Genomic DNA, 24,011 nt, shown 5'->3' with positions numbered 1-24,011 from the left:
TATTTATCTACGTTTGGTACAAGTTTTTTAAAATTTTCCCGGGAATCTGATTTTCCCGGGATTTTATTTTGTGTGTAAATTTTTTTGAAAAAACCATCCAGGAATACCATTCAAAAGGTGGTATTCTAGGATTTCTATGGAAAGGGAAAATTTAATACAACTAAATATAGTATCAAGCAAATTAACCCAATATTCCCAGGAATATGTTAGTCTACCAAACAACTTTTCGATAACATTCCCAGAAAACTCATTTTCTCATCATATTCCTGGAAATCGTGATTCCCAGATAAAAAAAAATTTCTCTTATACCAAACGCCCCCTAAAAATCACAAACAAACAAAAAAAGACAATACGTTTATCTCTCCATAAAAGGTGTAATTTTGCAACAACAAAAAATGAAAAAAATATATAATTTAAACAGCTCTCAAATAACATAATAGACTTTTAATCTAAAAGAAATATCAGAAATAAAACTTGTTCCCGTCCCAACCGACGGCATGATCTTGGTAAGGAATCCAAAACAAGTCCAACCACAAATGGATTATGACTTTTACTATTTATTTAGTTATTATTGGACTTAATTTTAAATTAATCTAATAATAACTAAACAAATAATAAAAATAATAAATTTAAAATAATAATAAGTATAACCACCCTCACACTACTTAAACAAATATTGGCATAGAGAGATAATGGTATGAAATAGAGGTGGTTCAATCAGGAGATGCGTCTCAAATGTTTTAAGATGAGTTACGTTGCTGGATTGAAGAAACATTCAGATTATCAAATGCAAAAAAGAATAATACAACAAACGGAGCAGTGATCAATACTTTCAGACAAATGTTTTTCCAGTAAAAGAAATACAAGATATTACAGAAACCTACATCAAACAGCACAGTAATAACACCAACACAAATTACATTTACATCTCTTACACATGAATAAGCTAAGAAAATGAAAAATTGCTTCTAACCCTATTAAAAGATTATCATCTCCCTCTTTAACAACAATGGCTCCCGCTATCTTTTAAAAAGGAGATTGGAAGAGGGCTGTACGTAAAGCTCTTCAGTGTTCACACTAAAGCCTTTGCTTCACCCGCCTCCCATTTATGTCGCTTCCGTCGAGTATGACTTCATTCCTATGCTTGTACATGAAGTCCGAATGCTCTGTAAATCTAGCCACGTACTCCAATAGTTCAGTCAGAACAGATGGGCAACTTTCCTTCAAGTACTCAAATCCATCAGTTTGCATCACAGCTGAAGAACCAAAAAGATGAAAAAATACTTCAGTAGTAATAGTATTTCTGGATGAAGTGGATTAAGAATAAAAATGTTATGAACAACCTTGTTTCAAATTGGTCCAGATAAATTTACCAGAACTGAATATTTGGTAACAGCCATCCATAACTATCATATGAGATGTGTCAACCAAAAAAAATGTGTTCAAAATATGAATACCAAATATTCGCCCCTAAGTAAAACTAAAATCCTGGAAGACATGTACTAATCGTTCCACAATCTATGCACTCCTTTGTCTTCTTTTTTTATAATAATAATTTTTTAGAAGAGGAATAGGGAAGCACAAAAGCAAAATTTAAATATTCACAACTCTCCCTAAGAGGGAAAAAGAAAAAGGATTCGTAAGGTTTACTAGTACAAATTAACTGGTCATACAAGACTTCGACATCAACTTGGGACAATAACTGAACTGCATTTGCATATATAAATTAGTAGTAAAAAGAAAAAGATCACATTAAAGCATCACCATATGATTCTTTCACAGCTTAGCATTTTCTCATTCAAGTTCAAAGTGGAAGGCATAAAAGTGGCAAATTGAAAAATGACAAGCATCACTGTCAACATTCAGTAACAAATTTAACTCTTGATCATAGTTTACTTCGACTTTCAGACCTTCTGGGGACAATTACCCCCTTATAGTGCACTCCTTTTATTGTGAGCAACAAAGTAGAAGTTTAGAGAAGAAAAACAAACCTCTGAGATTTTCAGAGGTTGCAATAAACTTGAGACAGACTGCTTTCAGCTGGAAACAATGGTGCTGCTCTGCCAAGGCTAAAGTTGTAGCCACAGTATTTATTGCAACATCTTCACAGAGACTTGCTTCACACATCAGCCTAAGCCTCTCTAACCCATACCGATCAGCTGCTGCTAGAAGATGCTGAGCCATCAAGGTTGTTGCCCATTTTGAGTTCAACCCAGTAAGCTCTTGCATGTCAGGTAGCGAGTCCCAGTATATAAAATGAAGCAATGCCTGCACAATAGAGAAAAGGCACAGATGACAAGTATTCTGCATGCATATTGCCAGCATAGTTTATCAAGATAAATACTGCCACATTCTCATTAGACAAAAGCCTTGCATGTTCTAATTGTATGGAAAAACCACATGGAGTCAGCGTGTGTTCCCATATTGTATATACAAAAACATAACCACGACATTTCCTTTTCATTACAACTATATCCAAAACAAAAAAAATCAATAAAAAAAAATATTTCACCTTCTATTGTTATTTCAACTCAATTGTCTCTGCATATTTAAGATATTAAATAAATAATTTTTTATTTTATGTGAAGCATCAAATCATGTTCATTAACCTCGGAGATCAAAATCAAATTGATATCATGCAGCACGTAGAAAATTTGAACAAGTCCAGTTCTTATAGATCTGAAAGAATCAAACTTCAAGCAAAAGCATATATTCTTCAAAAGCATCAAATAACTTCTTCCCATGGCCAAACAGCCATGTGAATCTCCCAATCCAAAATGCAAACTGCTACATTATGAGTTTTCTTTTAGTACCTGAATTCATGTTTCATATTCAGCAGGATTGAATTATAGCTTTAGGATCTATATAGTCAGACTACGTAGTACCAGCTGGTTCTGATTATATAGTTGGGTAAACCCCAATGCACAAGGCTTCCCGACTTGCAAGGATAGGAATGAAGGTCGATTATACGCAGTCTTACACTAACATTTTTGCAAAAAGGCTGGGTTCGAGTCCGGGAAAGAACCCTTTTGCAAAAATATAAGGATAAGGCTGCGTACAATCGACCTTCACCTCTACCCTAGCAAGTCGAGAAGCCTTGAGCACCGGGATTTGCCAATTATATAGTCAGAGCGAGCTGGTACAACTTACAAGTGGGGAACCTAGAAACTAAGGAACCACAAAAAAGCTCATAATAATGGTTAATTTATATGAAAACTTGTTTCAGTTTTTTTTTTTTTTTTATCTTTCACAAAGGTTCATGTGCTCTCAGCGGAATGCCATCAATTGAGTGATCATCCAACAGCCAAAGATAGTAAGATACTACCAACCGGGCAGGGATGCTGAGGAATTTTCAATTTTCAAAACAAACTATTACCCGTTCATCTGAATGGAATGTATATTACAATGAAATGTGTGTCCCCTTCTCATTAGAGAGAAGCTACAAAAGAGATGTAAATTGAAATAATCATTAAAACACTTTTCTAAAAACCCATTTCAGAACAATACACCCAACTAATGCATGAACCAGAGCTCAGGAGTGGGTATTAAGACATATGTCTGACAAACAGAAATATTAAGGAAAATCCAAGGAAAAAAGGCACAAAATCATGAAGCACAATGTGGTTACGATATAGAGAAAAAATATTAACCAAAACCATATTCGGCAACAAAATTACAAGCCAAAAAAAAAATAGGAAGCACAAAGAGCATTTAAACAAACCTTAAAAACTGGAGCCTCCATGTCCTCAACTTTTATACACTGGGTATTCTGATCTTTCATAGGACCAAAAAGCTGGGCTCTGAAAACAGGGGAACGAGCTGCTAGTACCAATTTATGCACAGCAAAACTTTCTCCTGTCACTTCAAAATTCACATCACTTCCTTTACCACTTTCCAGCAGTTGCCCAAATTGTTGACCAATGTTAGAAGACGGTATTGCTATGGAATAGATTTTAGGGCCTTCAGTGCGTGACCTCACAACACCAACACTACAATTCACTGAGAGGCAATCATCTTTTAGGTAGTCCGACGTCTCTAGAGCTGTTCTCTTAAAAAACCGCTTGTAACCCCTGAAACACTCGGTATTAAACAATTAGCATTTACCAATATGTTCAGAAGTTGTACAAGGGAGACAATAACTGATGCACCCGAGCTGACTCGCTTGGATTGGACATTTTCATAATTTATTTCTTTATTTAGGAAATTTTAATAATTACTAGTTATTTCCTTTTGTTATTTTAGATTATGTTTGAGTGTGCGTTGATTGTGCGTTATCTGCTTTGATTGCGCATGATTATAGTTATTTACTTTTTTTGTTATTTTGTTTTTGCCTATTTAAGACTTGGAGAACCCTATTGTTATTTAGTTATTTTTTGGTTAAAGAAAATTAAGAAAAGAGAATAGTATTTTCTCACAATCCTTGTTTCGTTCTTCTTTCTGTTTAGCCAATTGGTTACTGCTCCAGCATTATTTGGTATCAGAGCTCTGGTTGTCACATAAATGGCTAAACAGAACAATGGCGGTCGAGGTCAAGGTCGTGGACGACGGGGTCGAGGCGACGGCGGCGATAGAGGGCATGTTAACACCCTTGACGTCGACGGCAAACAACCACACATTGACGTGCGACACACCATAATTGTAGCAATGGCTGCTACATTGGCAGAAAATGGTAGGCGAATTCAGGAGCTCGAACAACTATTTGCCCAAACACAGTTGGACGAGTCAGATGAAGGAAGGGAATCTGAAAGATCATCTCATGAGGAGGAAAGGAGCAAAAACTCATTCTGGAATTGGAATGAGGAGGGACGACGACGAAGTCAACCTCGAAATCAATCCTTTTTTGCTAATATTGGGGTGAAGATTGAGATCCCAAAATTCGAGGGCACCACTCATACAGATGAGTTTATCGACGGGTCACACACCGTCGAAAAGGTCTTTGAAGGTCCCGATCTATGATGAATATGATGAAGAGCAAGAAGGTGAGAATCCTGTTATGGATGCTCATGCTCCAATTTATGACGAGTTCCCTATCTACGATAAGTATGATTGGGAGCAAGACGATGAGAATCCAGAGGTAGAAGAAATCTCTTATATTGATTTCGGTGGAAAATCAGTTATTAGAAATAATGATGCACTTACAGTTGGCCCATTACACATGGCCCAACAATTGATTCAGGAAGCCCAGAGTCAACCAGAATTGTGGCCCAATAAACATGGCCAAATTGTTAAAAGAAGCAATAATTTGAAATATAAAAAATTACAATCAAACCCAAGTCTAAAAGAAGCATCAGATATGATTGTGATTTGTTTGACAAGAAAAGGAAAGCAACACATTTAGCATGATTTGAGATATAAGATTTGGGAAGTATTTTGAATGATTTAATTGTAATTATTTATTTATTTTTAGAGGTTAGTTGTCGTTATGTTTAATTTAGGAATTTTCCTTATTTTTAGGATTTTAGAAATTTGAATTTTGAATCAATTTGTAATTAGTCTATAAAAGGGTGCTTATGACCCTTATTTTAGGAGTTGAATTTTGTAATTTGATAATTAGAAATTGAGAACCGGAGGGTTACTCTTTTGTGAAATCCTAACCACTTTTCTATGCGCTTTCGGCATCATTTGGTATCAGAGCACTAGGTTGCCTTCAACCAATGACTGAACAGAATCGTGGAGGTCGACGACGGCGGAGTCACGAGGGTAGGGAACGTGGATTTGTTCCTGAAGAATATAGACAACTGCGTCAGATTGACCCACGAGACATAGAAAATGAAGAGCTCGAAAGGCGGATCCAGGATTTGAAGGAACAACTTGAGCAAGCGTTGGACAAGAAAATCCAATTTTTGAAGCAACTATGTGTGCGGCCACAGAGAAAGAGAATTCAAGATTTGGAACGACGACTCGTGCGGGTATGCATGAAAATTCAAATTTTGAAGCAAACTCTTATGGAGGTGCAGAGCATGGAAAGTCAATATTTGGAGCGGCGACTTGCGTGGACAAAGTTGGGCATTCAATCCGAAGAAGGAATGGAATTAGATGACGCATCTGATGACGAAGAAGAGGACGTCAATCCCTTGAGGATTCTAAACCAGGGACAAAATTGGGAAGTACGACCTGGAAATCAGTCCACTTTTGAAGATATCGAGATGCAAGTCAGCATTCCTGACTTTGATGTCTATGATCATAATCCAGTTTGTGTTGATGATCCGATCTATGATGATGAGCCGACCTATGATGATAATCTAATTTATGATGATTATCCTATTATTGATAGTTATCCCATTTATGATGATTATCCATCTTATGATGAAGATTCAATTTATGATGAAGATTCAATTTATGATGATAATCTTGTCTATAATAAATCTGATGGTGAATCAGATTATGAAGATCTCATAGAAAAAGATTTATCATTTGAATTTTTGTCTAAAGAAATTCAGATCAGTGGAGATAAACAAGATTCGAGGATGAATCTTTTCCAAGTGGGAGAGAATGATGCACTTACAGTTGGCCCATTGAACATGGCCCAACTATTAATTCAGGAAGCCCAGAGTCAACCAGAATTGTGGCCCAATAAATATGGCCAAATTGTTAAAAGAAGCAGTAATTTGAAATATAACAAATTACAATCAAACCCAAGTCTAAATGAAGCATCAGATATGATTGTGATTTGTTTGACAAGAAAAGGAAAGCAATACATTTGGCATGATTTGAAATATAAGATTTGGGAAGTATTTTGAATGATTTAATTGTAATTATTTATTTATTTTTAGAGGTTAATTGTCGTTATGTTTAATTTAGGAATTTTCCTTATTTTTAGGATTTTAGAATTTTGAATTTTGAATTTTGAATCAATTTGTAATTAGTCTATAAAAGGGTGCTTATGACCCTTATTTTATGAGTTCAATTTTGTAATTTGAGAATTAGAAATTGAGAACCGGAAGGTTACTCTTTTGTGAAATCCTAACTTTCTGTTTACCCACTTTTCTATGCGCTTTCGGCATCATTAATGATGCACCCGAGCTGACTCGCTTGGATTGGGCATTTCCATAATTTATTTCTTTATTTAGGGAATTTTAATAATTACTAGTTATTTCCTTTTTGGAATAGTTTATGGGTTTTGTCCAGTTACTCCCTTAGAAGAACTCACAATATTTCTAGTTTCCAAGCAGTTCAATACGAATGGAGACGAGCGTATCAAGAAAGAATTACATTCACAAGTCCTAATCTTAATTAGGGAATTTGGTGATATTGTACCAGAAGAATTGCCACCTGGGTTACCACATGAAGAAGTTCATATCAATGAAGACGAAGCAGATTCGAGGGCGAATCTTTTTCAAGTGAGAGAGAATGATGCACCCGAGCTGACTCGCTTGGATTGGACATTTCCATAATTTATTTCTTTATTTAGGGAATTTTAATAATTACTAGTTATTTCCTTTTGTTATTTTTTTTTTTTTTTTTTTTTTTGATAACATCCTTTTGTTATTTTAGATTATGTTTGAGTGTGCGTTATCTCCTTTGATTGCGCATGATTATAATTATTTACTTTTTTTTGTTATTTTGCTTTTGCCTATTTAAGACTTGGAGAACCCTATTGTTTTTTAGTTGTTTTTTGGTTAAGAAAATTAAGAAAAGAGAATAGTATTTTCTCACAATCCTTGTTTCGTTCTTCTTTCTGTTTAGCCAATTGGTTACTGCTCCAGCATTAATAACTTTCAAAAAAATAAAATAAGACCAGAGTATATCTCAAAAAATAATAATTAAATGACATGAACCCTTCCCCCACCCCATCTCTCTCAAATTATTAATCCCTTCATCCTTTTTCCACAGCATCCCAAACACACGACCACATTAGTGGGAACAAGGAACAAAAGATTTCACCCATTGAATCATTCCATGAAACCTACTCCATCAGACAGACAGTACAAACACAAGGCACCCTATAAGACTTGCCTTATATATCAAAAGAAAATGATCGCGCAATACACTATATGCAGGGTAGTAGGTATTCAAATGGAAATATAAACTGTAGCACCCCAAACCTTGTAAAACTCTAAAAACTAAAATTCAACTCTAAATATTAGCAGCTTCCAGTCACACGCATTACACGCAAATTAACATACCAGGATCAAAACATGGCCGTGTACCCCACAAGCTAAAAATATAATTTTTTTCAGACAATATTCTATGAAACGCATAAAATCAATAAAAAAAGAGAAGGGGCAGGACGAAATGAAAATCAAAGTTAAATTTTCAAATTAAAAAATAAAATAAAAATCAACTTACCACATACTACCACGGTATTTTAAAGTGTAAGGCCCACTTTCGAGAGTCCTCTCGAAATGGCTATGCACCTTATGCCTCTCCTTCCCGCTCTGATCCAAAAGGGTCAACTCAAAAAGAGCCCTAACATCAGTGCCATCACTGGCAAGCGCGATGAAGAGGGACACGTAGGTAGCATTGTCCTCGACGCTCTTTCCATCAGGGTAAAAATAGATGGCCCAATCGTACCCACCCACAGAAAACATGTCGGACGCCACGTATTTCCCAATCCCAATCCCTTTCGACAGCGAATACCCCGTGATCTTGAAATGGTGCGAACCTTTCACGGTCTCGGTCACCGACGTCGACGAGGTCGTCGCCGGCACGGAAGACGGAGACGGGCATGACGAATTCGAAGATGGCTTCGCGGTTTCTCGGAGAATCTTACCCATCCGCGAGCCACCGTAACTGAAACGACCGATCGAGGGATTTGCGAAACGAAGAAGGAATTGGGATTGAGGTGGGGGGATTGGACTATCTGATTTGGATAATTGAGAGTTTGACTAGAAAATCTAGGGTTCCGTTAGGGAAACTTGTCAGAATCTGGAAGATGAATTTCTAGGGTTTCGATTCAGAGAGAGAAGGAGAAAGAATGAAGCAGAAAACTAAGATATGAAATGACAGATTCAGTTTTCTAGATAAAATAATAAATTTTACCATAAATAAGAAATGTAAAACACGTGTAAAGCCACTTGAACAATAAAATGGCTTTATAGATAAGTTAATAGATTTTTTTCTACCATTCTTGACCCACTCGCTCACGTGTCCTGTGAAAGATAAATAAGTTAATGTAAAACACGTACGGGGAGTGGAGAGTTGAAGTTTTACGTGAAGTGTACAATTTTTGTTTATTTCTTTCTGCATTAAATAAGGGATTTAATGTTTGTGATTTTAAAAGATATAAAGTTATATCATTTTAAATTAGATAAAGACGCAAGTAATGAAAATTGAAAATTATGGAAAAAAAATGAGTGATTTTTTTTAAGTTTAAATTTTAAATAAAAAATATTACGTTGTGTCTTACTATCATTTAAAATGACATAAATCTATCTATATATAAAGAGGAAAATCACTCTTTAAAAACTTTGTTGACGTGTCATTCTCTTCTTCAATATCCACTTTGTGTTCACATTTGAAATGTCTTTAAAAATTTCCTCCCTTAGTAACTTTTTCAATTCGAAATTTAAAATCCATATAAGTGGAAAAAGAGTTCAGTATTAATTAGTGGCAAACATCCGTAATAATATCTCTCTACCACATGCATGGGTAATTGTTATGTCCATTCATAATGCCACTATTTTCTGTACCGAAAATTGATAAGTCTATTAATAATACGAATACTTTTGGCATCAAAAATGTTGAGTCTATTAGTAATATTATTGTTAAGTTCAAAAAACCTCCTTATTTCATATATATATATATATATATAGGATATGTATTACCGCAAATTTTTCATTGATAATCAACTTTTATGCACATATCTCTTCTATATATGTCTGTTTATCTTCTTCATCTTTTCAAACTGTTATTTTGCTTAATCTTACTCATTATTTGTGCGTTTATAGTTTTCTACATCATGTTTGTTGATATTCCATGTTCATTATTTTATACTTTATTGTGTGAATTGTTTATATTATTTTTGAAAACAATATATTATTAGTAGGGAAAGGTTATATTGACAAACTTTTTTTCTTACAAACTACACTAAGTCTGACTAGTCAGACACTCTTGATTGAAGTCTGACTAGTCAGACTTACTGTAGTTTGGAAGAAGAAAAATTTGTCAATATAACCCCTCCCTTATTAATATAGTATATTTAATTAATTATTTGTGCATTTATAGTTTTTATATTATTTGAATAAATTATTCAATTAAAAGGAATGACTATTCAATATTTTTCAGTATATCATTATTTTAATGTTATTTATGACTAGCTATTTCCAAACTAGTGAGTAGTTGACTTTTCATATTCTTCACCAAATTATTGAGGTAGAGTTGAAGTATTATTGAGATTAAATACCATGCATTAAATATATGCCTATATATATGTTAATTTTGTGAATAATTAGTTATACTTATGCAATTAAGCTAATGAATAGTCTTTTGATATTACCACATTCAACTTCAACTATGAAGTATTTGTTAGAATATTAAACATACTAACTAGAATATTTGTCAACTCTTCATCTAATATATATGTCACAAATACACACATCTTAGAGAATCAATTTAGAGGCAACTATATAAAACATAAATAGATAGTAATCTAGATACAACTATAAGAACCTTTTTTGTGTTGATAAATATAAAAACTTATTACATGCTAATATAAAATGCTGACAGTTAAAGGTGACAAATTTGGCTCGGTCCGGAGGGCCAGCTCGCCCTACCTACCAACACATTTTTATAATTAAATTAAAATTTCACCCTTTTTTCTCTTTATAATTAAATTCCTAAATCTGGTTTTAATTTATGTAAATACAAAATTTGTCAAAATCCAAATACTAATGACACAACTCCTTGCAAAAAAATAATTATTTATTCTTATTGTAATAAATAAAAATCCATCTTTGAGAAATACTAAACAAAGTCGAGTCAAATTTTGTAATTTTTTGATGACTGTAGGACAAGCTAAAATACAGCAATGTACTTTTACGATTTGCGTTAACATTTACGAGACAAACAAACCGATTTCTTTTTTTTTTTTTCGTGCAATCCATATGTAATACTCTAGTGTCCTTCAAAATAGGATAAACATTTTCCCCTAAAATAAGTAGGGTTCAATTATTATTAATGAAAAAAAAATAGACACAAAAATTTTGAATGACCAGATCATGTAAAACTTTAACCTTCCACCTAAGCTGCGCAGGAAAAGCCCAAAGTCAATCCCAAGGAACAGTGAAGTTTCATAGGGTCTCTCTGTCAGAGTGGAGGTAGTCTGTATCTTCGCAAACATGTCCATTTCATCGAGCCTCTCTCCAAGAAAGTGCCTAGAGAATAAAAATAATGTGCACGCATTTATGTAGGGTTCCATTTTTCTTCATATATCATATATGTTACGGTAAATAACAGAAAATGTAGAATATTCATTCCCGAGAAGTGTATGTGTTTTTTTTCTTTTTCTTTTTTAAGATCTCCATCATCTCACGTGTGAAATTATACAAAAATCAAAGTATGTTGGTAACGTATTGCGTTTTGCACAACGCGTATCATTTTCATGTGAATATAAGTCATGGATTCTCATGTACATCTTGCATGCATGCCACGTGGCAGGTACGCTGACTTTTGCACAAATTGTGTATGGGGTAATATGTGACTCAAATTGAGGTAAGTCCACTAGAAGTTAAGCAATTGAAGAAGGAAAAGAAAAGAATAGTCCTCAAATGAGTTCAAAGAGGAAAGAAAGATGAATTGAAAATTGGAAAGCAATGAAAAAGAAAATGTGAGAAAAAGGATGGGATCCTGAATTCAAATAAGTAGTGCAGTTTAAAACCTGAATTGAGATCACCCATTTTCACTTTTCAAAACTAATATAATGGGAAATGATTTTCTCTTTTCAAGGAGAAAATTAGTCATTCCTACACACATAATCAATAAATGCATCTTAACTTGATTTTTTTTATGGACTTCACTCATTTATTGAATCAATTGTAACGAGGAAATGATTTCTATTTCAAAGGCAAAAAAAAATTTATCTATCGCGGAGAGAAAAAAGGTGAGAGAGAAATCATAAATGTGTCATTTTTCTTAAAGACAGACAATTTTTTGTTGTTGTTGCTTTGAAGCATAAACCATTCCCCTATTAATATTATTGTTGATTTGTCATGTTCGACACCACCTATCATGTTAAATGTTGCTGGTTATTAGAGGTGGCAAAATGGGTGGCCCATCCCGCCTCGCCCCACCTTACCGCCATCAACCCGTCAAAAAACGAGCTAGCCCGCCCCGTCCCGTTTGGCGGGTTGGCCCACCAGTCCGAGCCTATTTTACATTGACTCGTCTCGGTCCGTCTATGCCCACCATCAATCCGCCATAAAATGAGTCTGCCCCGCCCCACTTTTGACATGGGTTGAAAAACTCGGCCCGCCCCGTCCGATTTAGCAGATTGGGCAAGTTGGCCTGCCGAGCCGAGCCCGTTTTGCGGGCTCTACTGGTTATGTTGTCTTTAATTTTGTGAAAGGTAATATTTAAATTAATTTAATAAATATATAAAAGATAGATTTAAACATAATAAAGTTAATTTTGTTTTTAGTTAATTTTAAACATATTTAATATAAATTTAGATATCAATATATAATAAATAAATAAATAAATTAAGAATAATTAAATTAAGATTTTAAAAATAGGTAAAAAATTTAAATATTATAATACTAGAATTTGTTTTCAACCAATCTCAAATAAATTTAATATCTATCCAAATAGGAATATATAATAAATAAACATGATAAGAAAAATAAAATTATAAATTGAAAATTATATACAAAATAAATTTAAACATGATAAGATCAATTTCTTTTTCTTTTTTTGTAATCTATCCAATTAATTTGAGTATTTTTTATGTTTATGTTATATTACATTATTAATTATGTAGTGAGATTTATAGAGTGTGAATAATTTTATTTAATTATATATTTGTTATTATTATTATTTAAATTTTTTAAAATCATTTAATTTTGTTCAATCACAAAAAATTTTTTAGCTCTCCTATTAGGTTAAACAAGTGTAGATCTTGTATTTTATTTTAATTTTTTATTTTTTTTTGAACAGAACAAATAGGACATATAAAACCTAAACTTTGGAAAATCTTTGGACTTTGGTATATAAGGTGTGAACTGAGGGAGGGATAAGAGGATTGGGGTGTGACCGAGGCAGGAAAGGAGGCAACTGTTGGTTACAGAACCTCCAACTAACTTGTTTGAAACATGCTGCAGAGACTGTGTTTGATGGCTTCTCATGGTTACCCTCCAGGTCCAGGGCTTCTTTTACACCAAGAACTGGGCTTGCCCACCACCAATATGAAGGTAACAACATCTCCTTTATCATATCAAAATCTCTGCATGTTTTGACATTTTGCTGGTTTTAATTGCTTGTTATTGGATTGTCATATAGGGATATTATATTATGTTTGAACATTATTAATATTAATATTAATTAATGTTATTATGGAAAATTATTTTTTATGGTTTCTTTCTTATATAAATTTTACTAAAACATCCTTCGTTAATTTCCCCGAATGATATAGTTTTGAGATTGCTAGATTATGAGTGCTGGAAAGGAGGGTCATGAAGGAAAAGGAAAAAGAGTATAAATTTTTAATTTTAATTAAATATTCTCTAATTTAAGATTTTTTTCTTCTTCTTAAATTGAAGGAATGGAACGAGAGATTATTATGTAACCTTTCAATTATCTCTTTGTCAATTTTATAAATACTTTATAATTCTCTCAATTCAAAAATGAAAAATTTATCCTCCCCTTTTTCTCTAAAACACTACACCTTACGTGGGAGTAGCTTGGAAGGGAAGGGAGAGAAAGGCTAATTTTTCATTTAAAATTTTAGAGAAAAATAAAAATGAATAAGGGATGATTTGAAGGTTACAAGATAATCTCTCGTTTCATTCCCCTATTTTAATGAATTCTCAAATAAGGGAATGTTTACCTAGAACAAAAAATTTTCCTTCAGAACTCTTCCTCCATCCAAATATAGCCTTGGTTTTGATAGTGTCAAAAGGTTTGCATCTGCCATGAAGTCATAAATCATTATAATGCTTTATTAAAATTCCGAACTCGATATAGTTTACATGGTTCTGCTACTTATATTGTCTGTATGGTTAATTGGTTACTTATGCAGTTTGACTGAGTAGACTGGACAATTGTGTATGCATAATTTTTTATTGCTGATTCCTTTTTTGACATTTTTTCAAGACAGGGCTATCAAACATTCTTGCCTTCTACTGTAGCAAAACCGGATATGATCAGATATCAGTCTCCTTGTCTTAAGCCAAATCCATGTGATGAGTCAAGGAAATCCCAAAGTGAATGGTTCGGGTACAATCAGTTTGTCAATGTTGACTTTTCAGCTCAAAGGCCCATGCTTAGTGATGTCCAAGGCATGTTTAATCCAACCATTCTATGGTTAACTTTTTCTATAATGTTAGATTATTGTTTGATTGTTTCCATGCATTAGTAAAGGTGTAGAACATGTGAAAAGTTCAAGTAACAGTACTCACTATACCCGCTGACTAGTCATGTGGAAATATTGCACGTTTGGCTAGCTACCACACTTAAGTTCTTGTTGAATAGTATCTTCTAATTAAAGAAATAGGAATACATTTCATATTTTAACATTCTCTGATTGCTTCCTGTTTCTTGTTGACTTCCAAAATTTCATTGAATGTGGTATGGTACCATTGGGGATGGATTGTGTCTGTCTCTGTTTATTGATTGTGCATCTTTCTTCCATATGTTAATTTAGTGGCAAGATGTCAAATCTGATAACCAATAGATTAGAGTAGTTAGTGAAGACTGGCTTGTTCTCTTAGGTGTTAATGTATTACTAATTTGCTTCATTAATGTAAAAGACTGGGGAGCAAATGACAAAAAATATGGTTGATAACTTTTATTTTGGATGTATTTACTGTTGCGACGAATGCTTAAGATGAATTATGCTGCTAAATCCTGTGTGTTTTTATGTTATGTATCTTATCCTGAGTTTCTGACTTTTGAGTAACATTATTTTTCTTTGGTTGCAGCAACCTGCTCAAATGCAGTACTTTTCAGCTTTGGCATTGTTGAACAGTGTTCTAAGCATGATAAAATTTCAAAGTTCTTAATGTCCGGTACTGCTGAAAGAGGGATAGATGGAGCAAATTTATCCTTGTTATCGGACTTGATGAATTTGCAGTTGTCAGGCATTGATGAAACTCAACAACCAGTGTCATCTCTTATATACCCGAATAGCAAATTCTACATCCAGAAGCCTTTGCTGGATTTTGTTCAAGTTTCAGGCCTTACTTCAAAGATTACAGTTCATCCAGATGGTCAAATCACATATATGGGTACTGAGATTGAGCTGAAAGATCTTCTTTTTGTGGTTGCTGAGTCATACTTATCAAAAAACACACATAAGGGTGAAAAGCACTCTATGCTTGTTCCACACTTCAGTAGGTATAAATATGTTGACCTGTTTAAACTTCAACCAATTAAATGAAATTCTGACTATCCTGGCATCGAAAGGACTATTTGATAATTTAATTTTTCATATTAGAACGGAACAATTTTCTTTGTAAACTATGTTGATCTTTGGATTAGCATTAACCGTTATGCGTTATTTAGATTTTCAACATCAAATTAAAAGATTTGCCAAAATATGTTTGCAAATGATATGCCTCTTCTCTATTATATTCACAAAATATTATCCTTTTAGAGGTTGTATAGATACCAGAGTCTTTGCATGATAAAGCCTTGAAATTGTTGACTGCAATGTATTATATTCATAACAACCAGTTTAAATATTGTATCCACATTCATGCATAATCGAGAATGGATCACTGATGTAGAGTAAAGAAACTTAGGTTAAATCTGTAGCACTGAGGAAACAGAGGTAATATAAATGCATGTATACTTTATACTAATTATTGGGAGGGTTAAAGTTCAAATCCTGGAGAATACAATTGTTGGGAGGACCTTAGTAGCCAGCTGGAACAATACCCAATAGATTAGTCTCACAGCAATGCATGTGGGGATAACCTGGTCAAAGACCATAAAAATATGAATGCATGTACGGTAATTAACATAAATCAGTTTAAATCAATTGATTAACTTGGGTATTCATGTTGATTCCTTGCTTCAATTGAAATTTCAATAAAATTTTGATATTATCATTATGTTCTTCAGTAATAAATATCAACTATCACTTTCTAATCTCCAGATTTGACAGTCTATTATTGTTAGTTTTGTATCAAGGAACTGATTTTTGCTGAGATTCTGTATGGACAGGGTGAATATCAATGAAGCAGAGGGCAGAAGTCAATCCTCCATATTGAATATTCAATCTACCTTAACTGCTCCTTTAAGGAGGTAAGCAGAATATACTAACCCTGACTGTTGATCTGTTTTCTGACTGGGATATGCTCTGATATTGGTCAGGAAAAATTAAATATTTTTATCTTCTGCCTTCACTCTTATTTAGCATTTAAATTGCTGAGCATTTGCCTGTTTCTATAGTTTGAATTTTAAAAGTTAATTTAAGAAAACAAACTCATGTATATGCCACAAAAGGTTCAAGACTAAGTATTTTTTTTTTACTGCAACCCCCCTCCAAAAACATCTAGGAGAATGTGGGTTGTGTGTGATAGAGAATAAGTGAAAAGAACAACTCAGTGGGATTATCATTGCTGAAAATAGGTAATTACATTAAGACAAAGAGAACCAGAAGGTCTGGCCTCCCCAGAACTATTGCCCCTTGCTGAGAGAAACTATTCTCCAGCCCCAAGCCTCAGCTATAATTCTCAACAATACAAAACAGAATGCCTACCTCACAGCCCACTACCTAAAACTTACACATACTGCTGCCTCCTCATAACAAATTCTCTCTCCTCCAACTACCTTGGGTCCAATGGAATTTCTTTCTCATGTATACCTTTCATTCGTATTAATTGAGGTCCTAACAGGTTGCAGTAGTAAATCTTATTTTAGGCGCTTCTTGAAACCTTTGAGACATTATTAAGCTGCTTCATTGCGAACATCTATGCCCCTTCATGCAAGATCCCTTTAGGCTTGAAGCATGCACATTCCCACCTACTTTGTATTAAAATTCAACTTTTTATTTGAAGAGTCGAGGCAACAAAGATCAACTCTAGATTACTTGGTTTTTAGAAGCTCTAATACCATATCATGAACCAACTCTCCCCAAAGCCTGTTAAGTGAAGACACGTGAATGATTTTATATTACATTTTAACGGAAACAGATTTGTGAAGAATGAGAATTCATTTCCAAGAACAAATCGAACACAAATACTATGATATATTATTTTCTAAGGAAATGTTTTTAATTAGAATTATTTTCTGGGTAACTGATCTTAATTATAAATGTTTCTCTAGGAAGCTACTTTTTATTCAAAGTTGTAAAACAAATGGAGCTTTTTTGAAGGGGCTTTTCATCTAATGAGGGATTAAAATCACTTTTTTGCAATTTATTTCATCGGTTCATCCACACTTGAGATTATGATGTAGTCCATCTGAACTGATCTCTTGAATACTCGCCGATGAGAAAGAAGAGTTTCTTTTAAGGGTTTAATGTTTCTCCTACGAGTTGGAGATAAAGTTATCTCCTACAGATACAGAGGAGTGGATGGGCTCCTTTTTTTCTCACTCTCTTCTCCTTATAGGGCCCACCCCTCCCTTATGTCTATAGGAGGTAATATTATTCCAACTTGTAAGAGAAACATTAAATCTTTCTTTTAATACTGACAGTGTACATGAGTATGGATAAATTTTTATGACATGATGATATAGAGGTATCATGTTGAATTGTTGGGCTGCTTTATTACTTTCATTTAGTTGAATGTATCTACCCAGTTGTGGATGGTCTCATCTACTGAATCTATAATGACTAGTGATTTCATGCTCAAGAAATATTATAAAAGTAATGCTTTTCTCTTTGCTTAGCAGTCCTGAGAAAGTCAAACTCAAGCCATCACCAAAAAAGAACAAGAAACTAGGCAGGGAAAGGGATCTCTACAAGAAGAACTATGTACATGCATGTGAGAGCCTTCTGTCCTTGATGGTTGACAAGAAGCAACGTCGGAAAACAGCAATTCTTACATTGAAGAAATCTGGCACTGAGCTTCCTGAGCTCCTGACACAATTTTCTGCTGGCATTGCTGGGACTGGCCTTGCTGTCCTGCTATCTGTATTCTGTAAGCTAGCTTGTGGAAGGGTTCCCCTTTGTGCCTCTAACTTGTTCAACACTGGGTTCGGATTTGGATTGGTTTGGCTTTCTTGGGCAGTAAATAAGCTAAGGGCCACAGTTGTCAATATCAGCAAGAATGCAGAAAAGTTGGGTTTGAAAGAAGAGGAAATTATTCAGAAACTGGATAAGAACATAGGAGATATTTACTTTAGAGCTGCAGCATTGCTAGTGGTGGCAGTGCTAAGGCTTGCTTGAGTAACATCTCCAAAGATGAAGTTTGAAGAACTGTAAATGCCATACCTAACTGGTAATGTTCAATTATATCTGGTTCCACTATGAGATCTTCAAGGCAAGAAGTTGGTCAACAATCAGCTCCTGTAGTCAATGTCCTAGTTTCTATTAACCCAGCTTGGGATTGTAGTTTGTACTATAGAACTTTGCAATGGAATCAATCAGCTGACTTTCTTTGTTACTTGACTGTTAAAGTTAATATACTGTAGAAATTAGTAGTTACGCCAAAAAAATAGAATGTCAAAATTGCCCTTATACTCACCTAAAAACTTTTAAGTTCTCACCACACTTGTGCAGTCCACCAAGGAATGAACAAAGATCCTATAAAATGGGCCTACAAATCATGAGCGAATATTTAGCACCCTAGGTTTATAAAATGGTGTATAACAATCTCACATTCCTCACATTTTTCATTGCGAACGGATCTCCACTATCCAGTCGAAAGCAGGGAGCTATGAAGGTTAATGGAAATTGTCCAGCTCACCCTATGTGAGAAATATGCACTTAATTGTATAATAAGCAAAACTACGAGCATTGATTATGAAGAGGCCATCTCAAGTCATTCCGATTTATTTAACTTAATTAATCTCGCAGCTTAATGAGGAAAACTGGTGATGTTTATTCCTCAATTATAGTTGATTTTAACTCCTTAATTACATTTACAACCACAATCCTTCAAATATATATATCCCAAGAATTCAGTTTTAATTTATTTTCATGCTAGGGGGCAATGCAGTACCTCATCAGGTCCAGTACATCAAGTAATAAATTATAAACACAGCTTACAAATTTGTCTCTTTATATCTGAAAGCACTAGATGTAATCAAACATTTGCAAAACCCAACATCAACGGGCTGGACTTCAAACACATGTAAAGATGATTCACAAATTATTTTTAATAAAACAGGATCGCGGTCAATAGTATGTTGACAAATTATGCACTACAAAATTGAACAATGAAGATGAGCTTCTCTAAAATTTACTCAATTTAATCAATTTCATCCAACACAACCGCTAAATATGAATTGATTGCCATATGGTTTGATTTTCAATATAATAGTCTGGTTTCGGGACTTCCATCCCCTTTTGCAAATGTGTAGACTAAAAGATGAATCACATATCGCGCACATTAGCTCAGCACTTTTGACACCACACCTGCACCAACTGTTCTGCCTCCTTCTCTCAAGGCAAATCTCTGTCCTGTAAAATCAACAGCAAGCAGTAAGGCAAAGTTTCCACACTTACAGCATAAAATGTACAATTAATATTCAGCATATGGTAAGGATAATATTGCAGCAAATGGAAAATGTATGTATTGTGGTTGAGTAACATGCTGAAATGAGAGTCTTTTTTCATTAAATCAAGTCATACTGACCTGCTTCAAGTGGAACAGCTGAAATCAATTCAAACACAGCAGTGACGTTGTCTCCAGGCATAACCATTTTAACATTTTCAGGTAACTCTACTTTTCCAGTGATATCAGCAGTCCTCAAGTAAAACTGAGGTCTATAGTTAGAGAAGAAAGCAGTGTGTCGCCCACCCTCATCCTTTGTGAGTACATATATCTCTGCCTCAAATTTCTTGTATGTTTTAACAGAACCAGGCTTGGCAATAACCTTTTCAATATAAGGCAGCATTAGGAAAGTATTTTGAATTCAAAACTATACAGATTCTACTGAAAAAAATACAGATAATATACAGTTCTCTTGCATGTTGCTACAAGGTCTAAGGTCTAACCAAAAGAAAGATCTTGATCATTGCAACTAACCTGACCACGTTGAATGTCTTCACGTTTCAGTCCACGGAGAAGAAGACCAACATTATCACCTGCCTAAGAAAATGTAAAAATCCATATTAGCTTAATATATGTATGCTATGTAAATAGCCCTTGTAGATGAATCTAGCAGTCACTCACTTGCCCTTGATCCAAAATCTTCTTGAACATCTCAACTCCAGTTACTGTTGTTTTCAAAGGACCACCCTACAAAGGAAAACTCAGTTTTAGGAACCACCATTGTGATACAAGGAATTTACCAAAACCTCTGATATACAACAAAAAATGAGCGCCCATCTTAGAACTATTAATCATCACTAATCTCAAACAAAAAAAATAGAAGCAAAAGAAAGCAGCAAATGGCAGATTAGTAAAAAGGAATGACGACAATAAGAGGGCAGCCTTAAATCCAGGAAATGATTCAACGAACACACCTGCATTAGACCCAAGACCTCAACTTCATCACCCACTTTCACGATCCCTTGTTCAACACGGCCAGTGGCTACTGTTCCTCGACCCTTCAACAAAATTAAACATATTAAGCATCTGAAGTGACATTCTGGAAATCATTGTTATAATTACGATGTTCCTTTCCAATATACAAGAGGAAATCAATGCCGATTTTGTGAGCACTTAACAGCATTGAAGAATAGAAATATCGATATTCTATCATTAAAAAAAAAGAAAAAAAATGAGGCAACACTTTGTCTTTCAAAGAATCATATCCAGTTGAAAATTAGATAAACACCACAGTGTGCCGTGTCACTGCCAACAGTAGGGCACTATAATACATGATTAGAAATACCACAATACTAACAAACAAATATCTTAAGAATATTGTAACCAAGCTCTCTTTACTTCAATGCATTGGCATTCTTCAAATATGAAAAGCTAACAGAAAAGAAGTCCGTGTCCTTTTACCTGAATTGAGAACACATCTTCAATGGGCATTAGGAAAGGCTTGTCAAGCTGGCGAACAGGGTCGGGAATGTATTCATCTACAGCATCCATTAATTTTAGAATGGCCTTTTTTCCAATCTCTTCATTTGTACCCTGTAAAGCAGACAATGCTGAACCTCTAATGATGGGAATATCATCCCCGGGGAACTTGTAGAAGCTCAGAAGCTCTGCCAAATACGTAATTAACATGAATATATTTTACAGTTTAAACAAACACGAGGAGAACTAGAGAAAGTTATGCGGGTGTATTCTTTATATGAGTAGGGACTAGGGAGGGAAGGGAAAGTCTTAGTGAAACACCCTACCACGGAGCTCCATTTCAACAAGCTCTAACAACTCTGGATCATCAACAGCATCAACTTTATTTAAAAAGCACACAAGAGATGGCACACCAACCTATACAATGCATTGAAAGATAATGTGTACGTTAATATAGAAACAAGGAGGAAACTGTAGCCTTAAAAGTATGCTTTGTCTATTTACTAACCACTTTCATAAAATACCTACTTGACGAGCAAGGAGAATGTGCTCCTTGGTTTGAGGCATAGGTCCATCAGGTGCAGATACAACAAGTATACCACCATCCATTTGGGCAGCTCCTGTTATCATATTCTGCAAAACATACAATTTTTAAATATGTGCACAATTTAACAAGGACAAAATTGAAGAAACATAACTTATGCAATAGTGTAATGACTGAATAAGAATTATTTTGTGATTTACGCTAAAGAAAACCATCAGATGAACACGGTAGGTGCATTAAGGCATGCTGGAATGCTAAAGCCACTAATGTTCATAAGATTGCAGTAATCTGAGATGCACCTATGTTAGAGAAATATAAAAACATTAATATGGCCTTCAACTAATAGCTTAAATTTTTGGGTCGAATTGGTTCTTTACATAGTATCAAAGCCTTTCTGTGATCAAAGGATCACTAGTTCAATCTTCATCGCCACTCGTTTCATTAATAAATAATTAATATTGTAGAGTTTCTAAGCTCAGGTAGATGGGCACGTGTATTGTCCACCCTTCAAGCTCAATAGGCTCTTATGTAAGAGGACATATTAGAGAAATATAAACCCATTAATGTGCTCTTCAATTAATTGCTTAAGGTTTTGGGTTGAATTGACACTTTACAACCTAAGCCATGACAAATTTTTGCAAGATTTTTTCTTTTTTTTAATATAAAATGTTTTGGTTCGAAACAAATCCTCTTCCAACCTTAAATTTTCCATCCCATTTTGAAATTTGAATAGAAGATCAAGCTCTAATAGCACCAAAATATGTTAAATTCCACATTTAACAATAAGTAATATACGTTCAAAAAAGAGAATTATCTGTTCAAATTACTTAATTTTATTATATTAACAATCCTAGGTATAAGAGTTCAATCTTCTCTTTCACAATTTAGCCACCCAGCTGTAGCTAGGTAATTAGTACTTATGATAACAAATTTCTTTCTTGGAGAGAATAGACCAAATTTTTGAGCTTACTTTAACATAATCTGCATGTCCAGGGCAGTCTACATGTGCATAGTGTCTTTTCGTGGTCTCATACTCAACATGTGCCTGAAAATTGAAGAATTGAGCAAGTTTAAATCTAAAGGAAAGGAACTCTCGAAGTAGTGAGATAGAAAATAATGTTAATTCATTGCATGGCCAAAAAGGCCTGCCTGAATGAATAAGCATCGTAAGTCCCAACCGTTGCAATTGTGATTCCTCTCTTCTTCTCTTCAGGAGCCTTGTCAATTTCATCAAAGGCAATAGCCTTAGCTTTCCCTTCATCTGCTAGCACCTGATCAAACCTCATAATATAGACAACTTCATAAGCTAATTGAGTAAAAATACTAAATCCTCTTTTTGCTTCATCCACACCACAGGCCATATTATAGTTACTGGAGTAACATGGATTGAACAAATATTGAAATGTAGAGAGAGATGAAGAAGCTGAAACCTTGGTAATTGCTGCAGTGAGCGTAGTCTTCCCGTGATCAACATGTCCAATAGTTCCGACATTAACGTGAGGTTTTCTGTCAGCAAAAACAATAAGAGGAAAGGGAAAATGTAACAAATCCGAGAACTTATCTTCAAAGTTCAAAATAACTTCCAAAATTTGATTCTCTTGAAACAATATAGAGTAAATAAGGCTTCGAAGTGATTGAAGGAGAAAGACTCACGTTCTAGTGAAAGTGGCCATGGATCTCCACCATGGATTGGAAGAAGAGGTAGTGTCATTTGGAAAAGCGGGATTAGAGAGAGGGGAATTGGAGGGACGAGAGAAGGAAGAGTAGATTTGAGAGGAGTAGGGGAAGAGACGCTTGGAAGTAGAAGAAGAATTTCTGAGAGCAATGGTAGCCATTGAAGAGAAGAACGAAGCCCTAGGCTTTAGCAGGTTGGAGTTGAAGTTGCAGAGGCGAGGGTTTTAGCACACGACGCGACACAGGTGAGTGACTCACTAAAGGTTCGGGGTTTTAGAATGGGCTTCCGACACCAACCCGTAACATTCGTCCGGCCCAAATTTTGCAACCACCAGTTTATTTCGGAGGACGAAAAAGAATTTTATAAAGACAAATAATTTAAGTTCGAGTTATCATCAATTTTATTTAAATTAACAAAATTTAAAAAAAAAAAAAAGATTAAGGGCCGGAAGTCTGGTTATATATAAGGAATAGTGAAAATGTAATCCCATTATATATTCATTTAAAAATGGTTACTTTAAGTTCTTTGTGTAAATTATTATAAACATTTAAAA

At 34.4% G+C, this 24,011-nt stretch overlaps 3 protein-coding genes across 5 annotated transcripts; 1 reads left to right on the top strand and 2 right to left on the bottom strand.

The window, feature by feature from the left end:
• Positions 1-808: 808 nt before the first annotated feature.
• Positions 809-8,941, bottom strand: LOC133287681 (BTB/POZ and MATH domain-containing protein 2-like). Of its 2 annotated transcripts, XM_061485338.1 has the most exons (4): positions 8,290-8,941; positions 3,722-4,070; positions 1,992-2,268; positions 809-1,256 (listed from the first exon to the last, which is right to left on the bottom strand). In XM_061485338.1, the coding sequence occupies exons 1-4, from the start codon at positions 8,715-8,717 to the stop codon at positions 1,078-1,080; spliced, it is 1,233 nt and encodes a 410-aa protein (XP_061341322.1). In that variant the 5' UTR covers positions 8,718-8,941; the 3' UTR covers positions 809-1,077. The 2 variants fall into 2 exon arrangements, with proteins under 2 accessions (XP_061341322.1, XP_061341323.1); XM_061485339.1 differs by lacking the exon at positions 1,992-2,268 and having other exon boundaries at positions 809-1,230; positions 3,752-4,070.
• Positions 8,942-13,160: 4,219 nt separating this feature from the next.
• On the top strand, positions 13,161-18,747 carry LOC133287721 (uncharacterized). 2 transcript variants are annotated; one of them, XM_061485385.1, is made up of 5 exons: positions 13,161-13,346; positions 14,252-14,432; positions 15,075-15,489; positions 16,321-16,401; positions 17,995-18,747. In XM_061485385.1, exons 1-5 carry the CDS (start codon positions 13,248-13,250, stop codon positions 18,488-18,490), a joined length of 1,272 nt encoding a protein of 423 aa, XP_061341369.1. In that variant the 5' UTR covers positions 13,161-13,247; the 3' UTR covers positions 18,491-18,747. The 2 variants fall into 2 exon arrangements, with proteins under 2 accessions (XP_061341369.1, XP_061341368.1); XM_061485384.1 differs by having other exon boundaries at positions 17,992-18,747.
• Positions 18,748-19,360: 613 nt separating this feature from the next.
• LOC133287733 (elongation factor Tu, mitochondrial) lies at positions 19,361-23,681 on the bottom strand. Its single transcript, XM_061485400.1, has 12 exons — positions 23,437-23,681; positions 23,214-23,289; positions 22,962-23,054; positions 22,754-22,828; positions 21,768-21,872; positions 21,566-21,656; positions 21,222-21,427; positions 20,735-20,818; positions 20,442-20,507; positions 20,295-20,357; positions 19,902-20,142; positions 19,361-19,726 (listed from the first exon to the last, which is right to left on the bottom strand). The coding sequence occupies exons 1-12, from the start codon at positions 23,616-23,618 to the stop codon at positions 19,656-19,658; spliced, it is 1,353 nt and encodes a 450-aa protein (XP_061341384.1). The 5' UTR covers positions 23,619-23,681; the 3' UTR covers positions 19,361-19,655.
• Between the last annotated feature and the right edge of the window lie 330 nt (positions 23,682-24,011).

This window comes from Gastrolobium bilobum, unplaced genomic scaffold, assembly GCF_033153095.1.
Source record: "Gastrolobium bilobum isolate Gb01-03AN ecotype WA unplaced genomic scaffold, APGP_CSIRO_Gbil_v1 utg2833, whole genome shotgun sequence".
NCBI classification, from domain to species: domain Eukaryota; kingdom Viridiplantae; phylum Streptophyta; class Magnoliopsida; order Fabales; family Fabaceae; genus Gastrolobium; species Gastrolobium bilobum.
Note: the sequence above shows the minus strand (reverse complement) of the source record. Positions and strands in the feature narration are given on the sequence as shown.

Coding starts and splice junctions, on each gene's coding strand:
- LOC133287681 (XM_061485338.1), bottom strand. CDS start 8,717: ATGGGTAAGATTCTCCGAGAAACCGCGAAGCCATCTTCGAATTCGTCA. Junction 4,071..8,289: donor AAATACCGTGGTAGTATGTG/GTAAGTTGATTT, acceptor CGAGTGTTTCAG/GGGTTACAAGCGGTTTTTTA. Junction 2,269..3,721: donor TGGAGGCTCCAGTTTTTAAG/GTTTGTTTAAAT, acceptor TCTATTGTGCAG/GCATTGCTTCATTTTATATA.
- LOC133287721 (XM_061485384.1), top strand. CDS start 13,248: ATGCTGCAGAGACTGTGTTTGATGGCTTCTCATGGTTACCCTCCAGGT. Junction 13,347..14,251: donor TGCCCACCACCAATATGAAG/GTAACAACATCT, acceptor TTTTCAAGACAG/GGCTATCAAACATTCTTGCC. Junction 14,433..15,074: donor CATGCTTAGTGATGTCCAAG/GCATGTTTAATC, acceptor CTTTGGTTGCAG/CAACCTGCTCAAATGCAGTA.
- LOC133287733 (XM_061485400.1), bottom strand. CDS start 23,618: ATGGCTACCATTGCTCTCAGAAATTCTTCTTCTACTTCCAAGCGTCTC. Junction 20,358..20,441: donor AGATTTTGGATCAAGGGCAA/GTGAGTGACTGC, acceptor ACATTTTCTTAG/GCAGGTGATAATGTTGGTCT. Junction 20,143..20,294: donor AAGACATTCAACGTGGTCAG/GTTAGTTGCAAT, acceptor TATATTGAAAAG/GTTATTGCCAAGCCTGGTTC.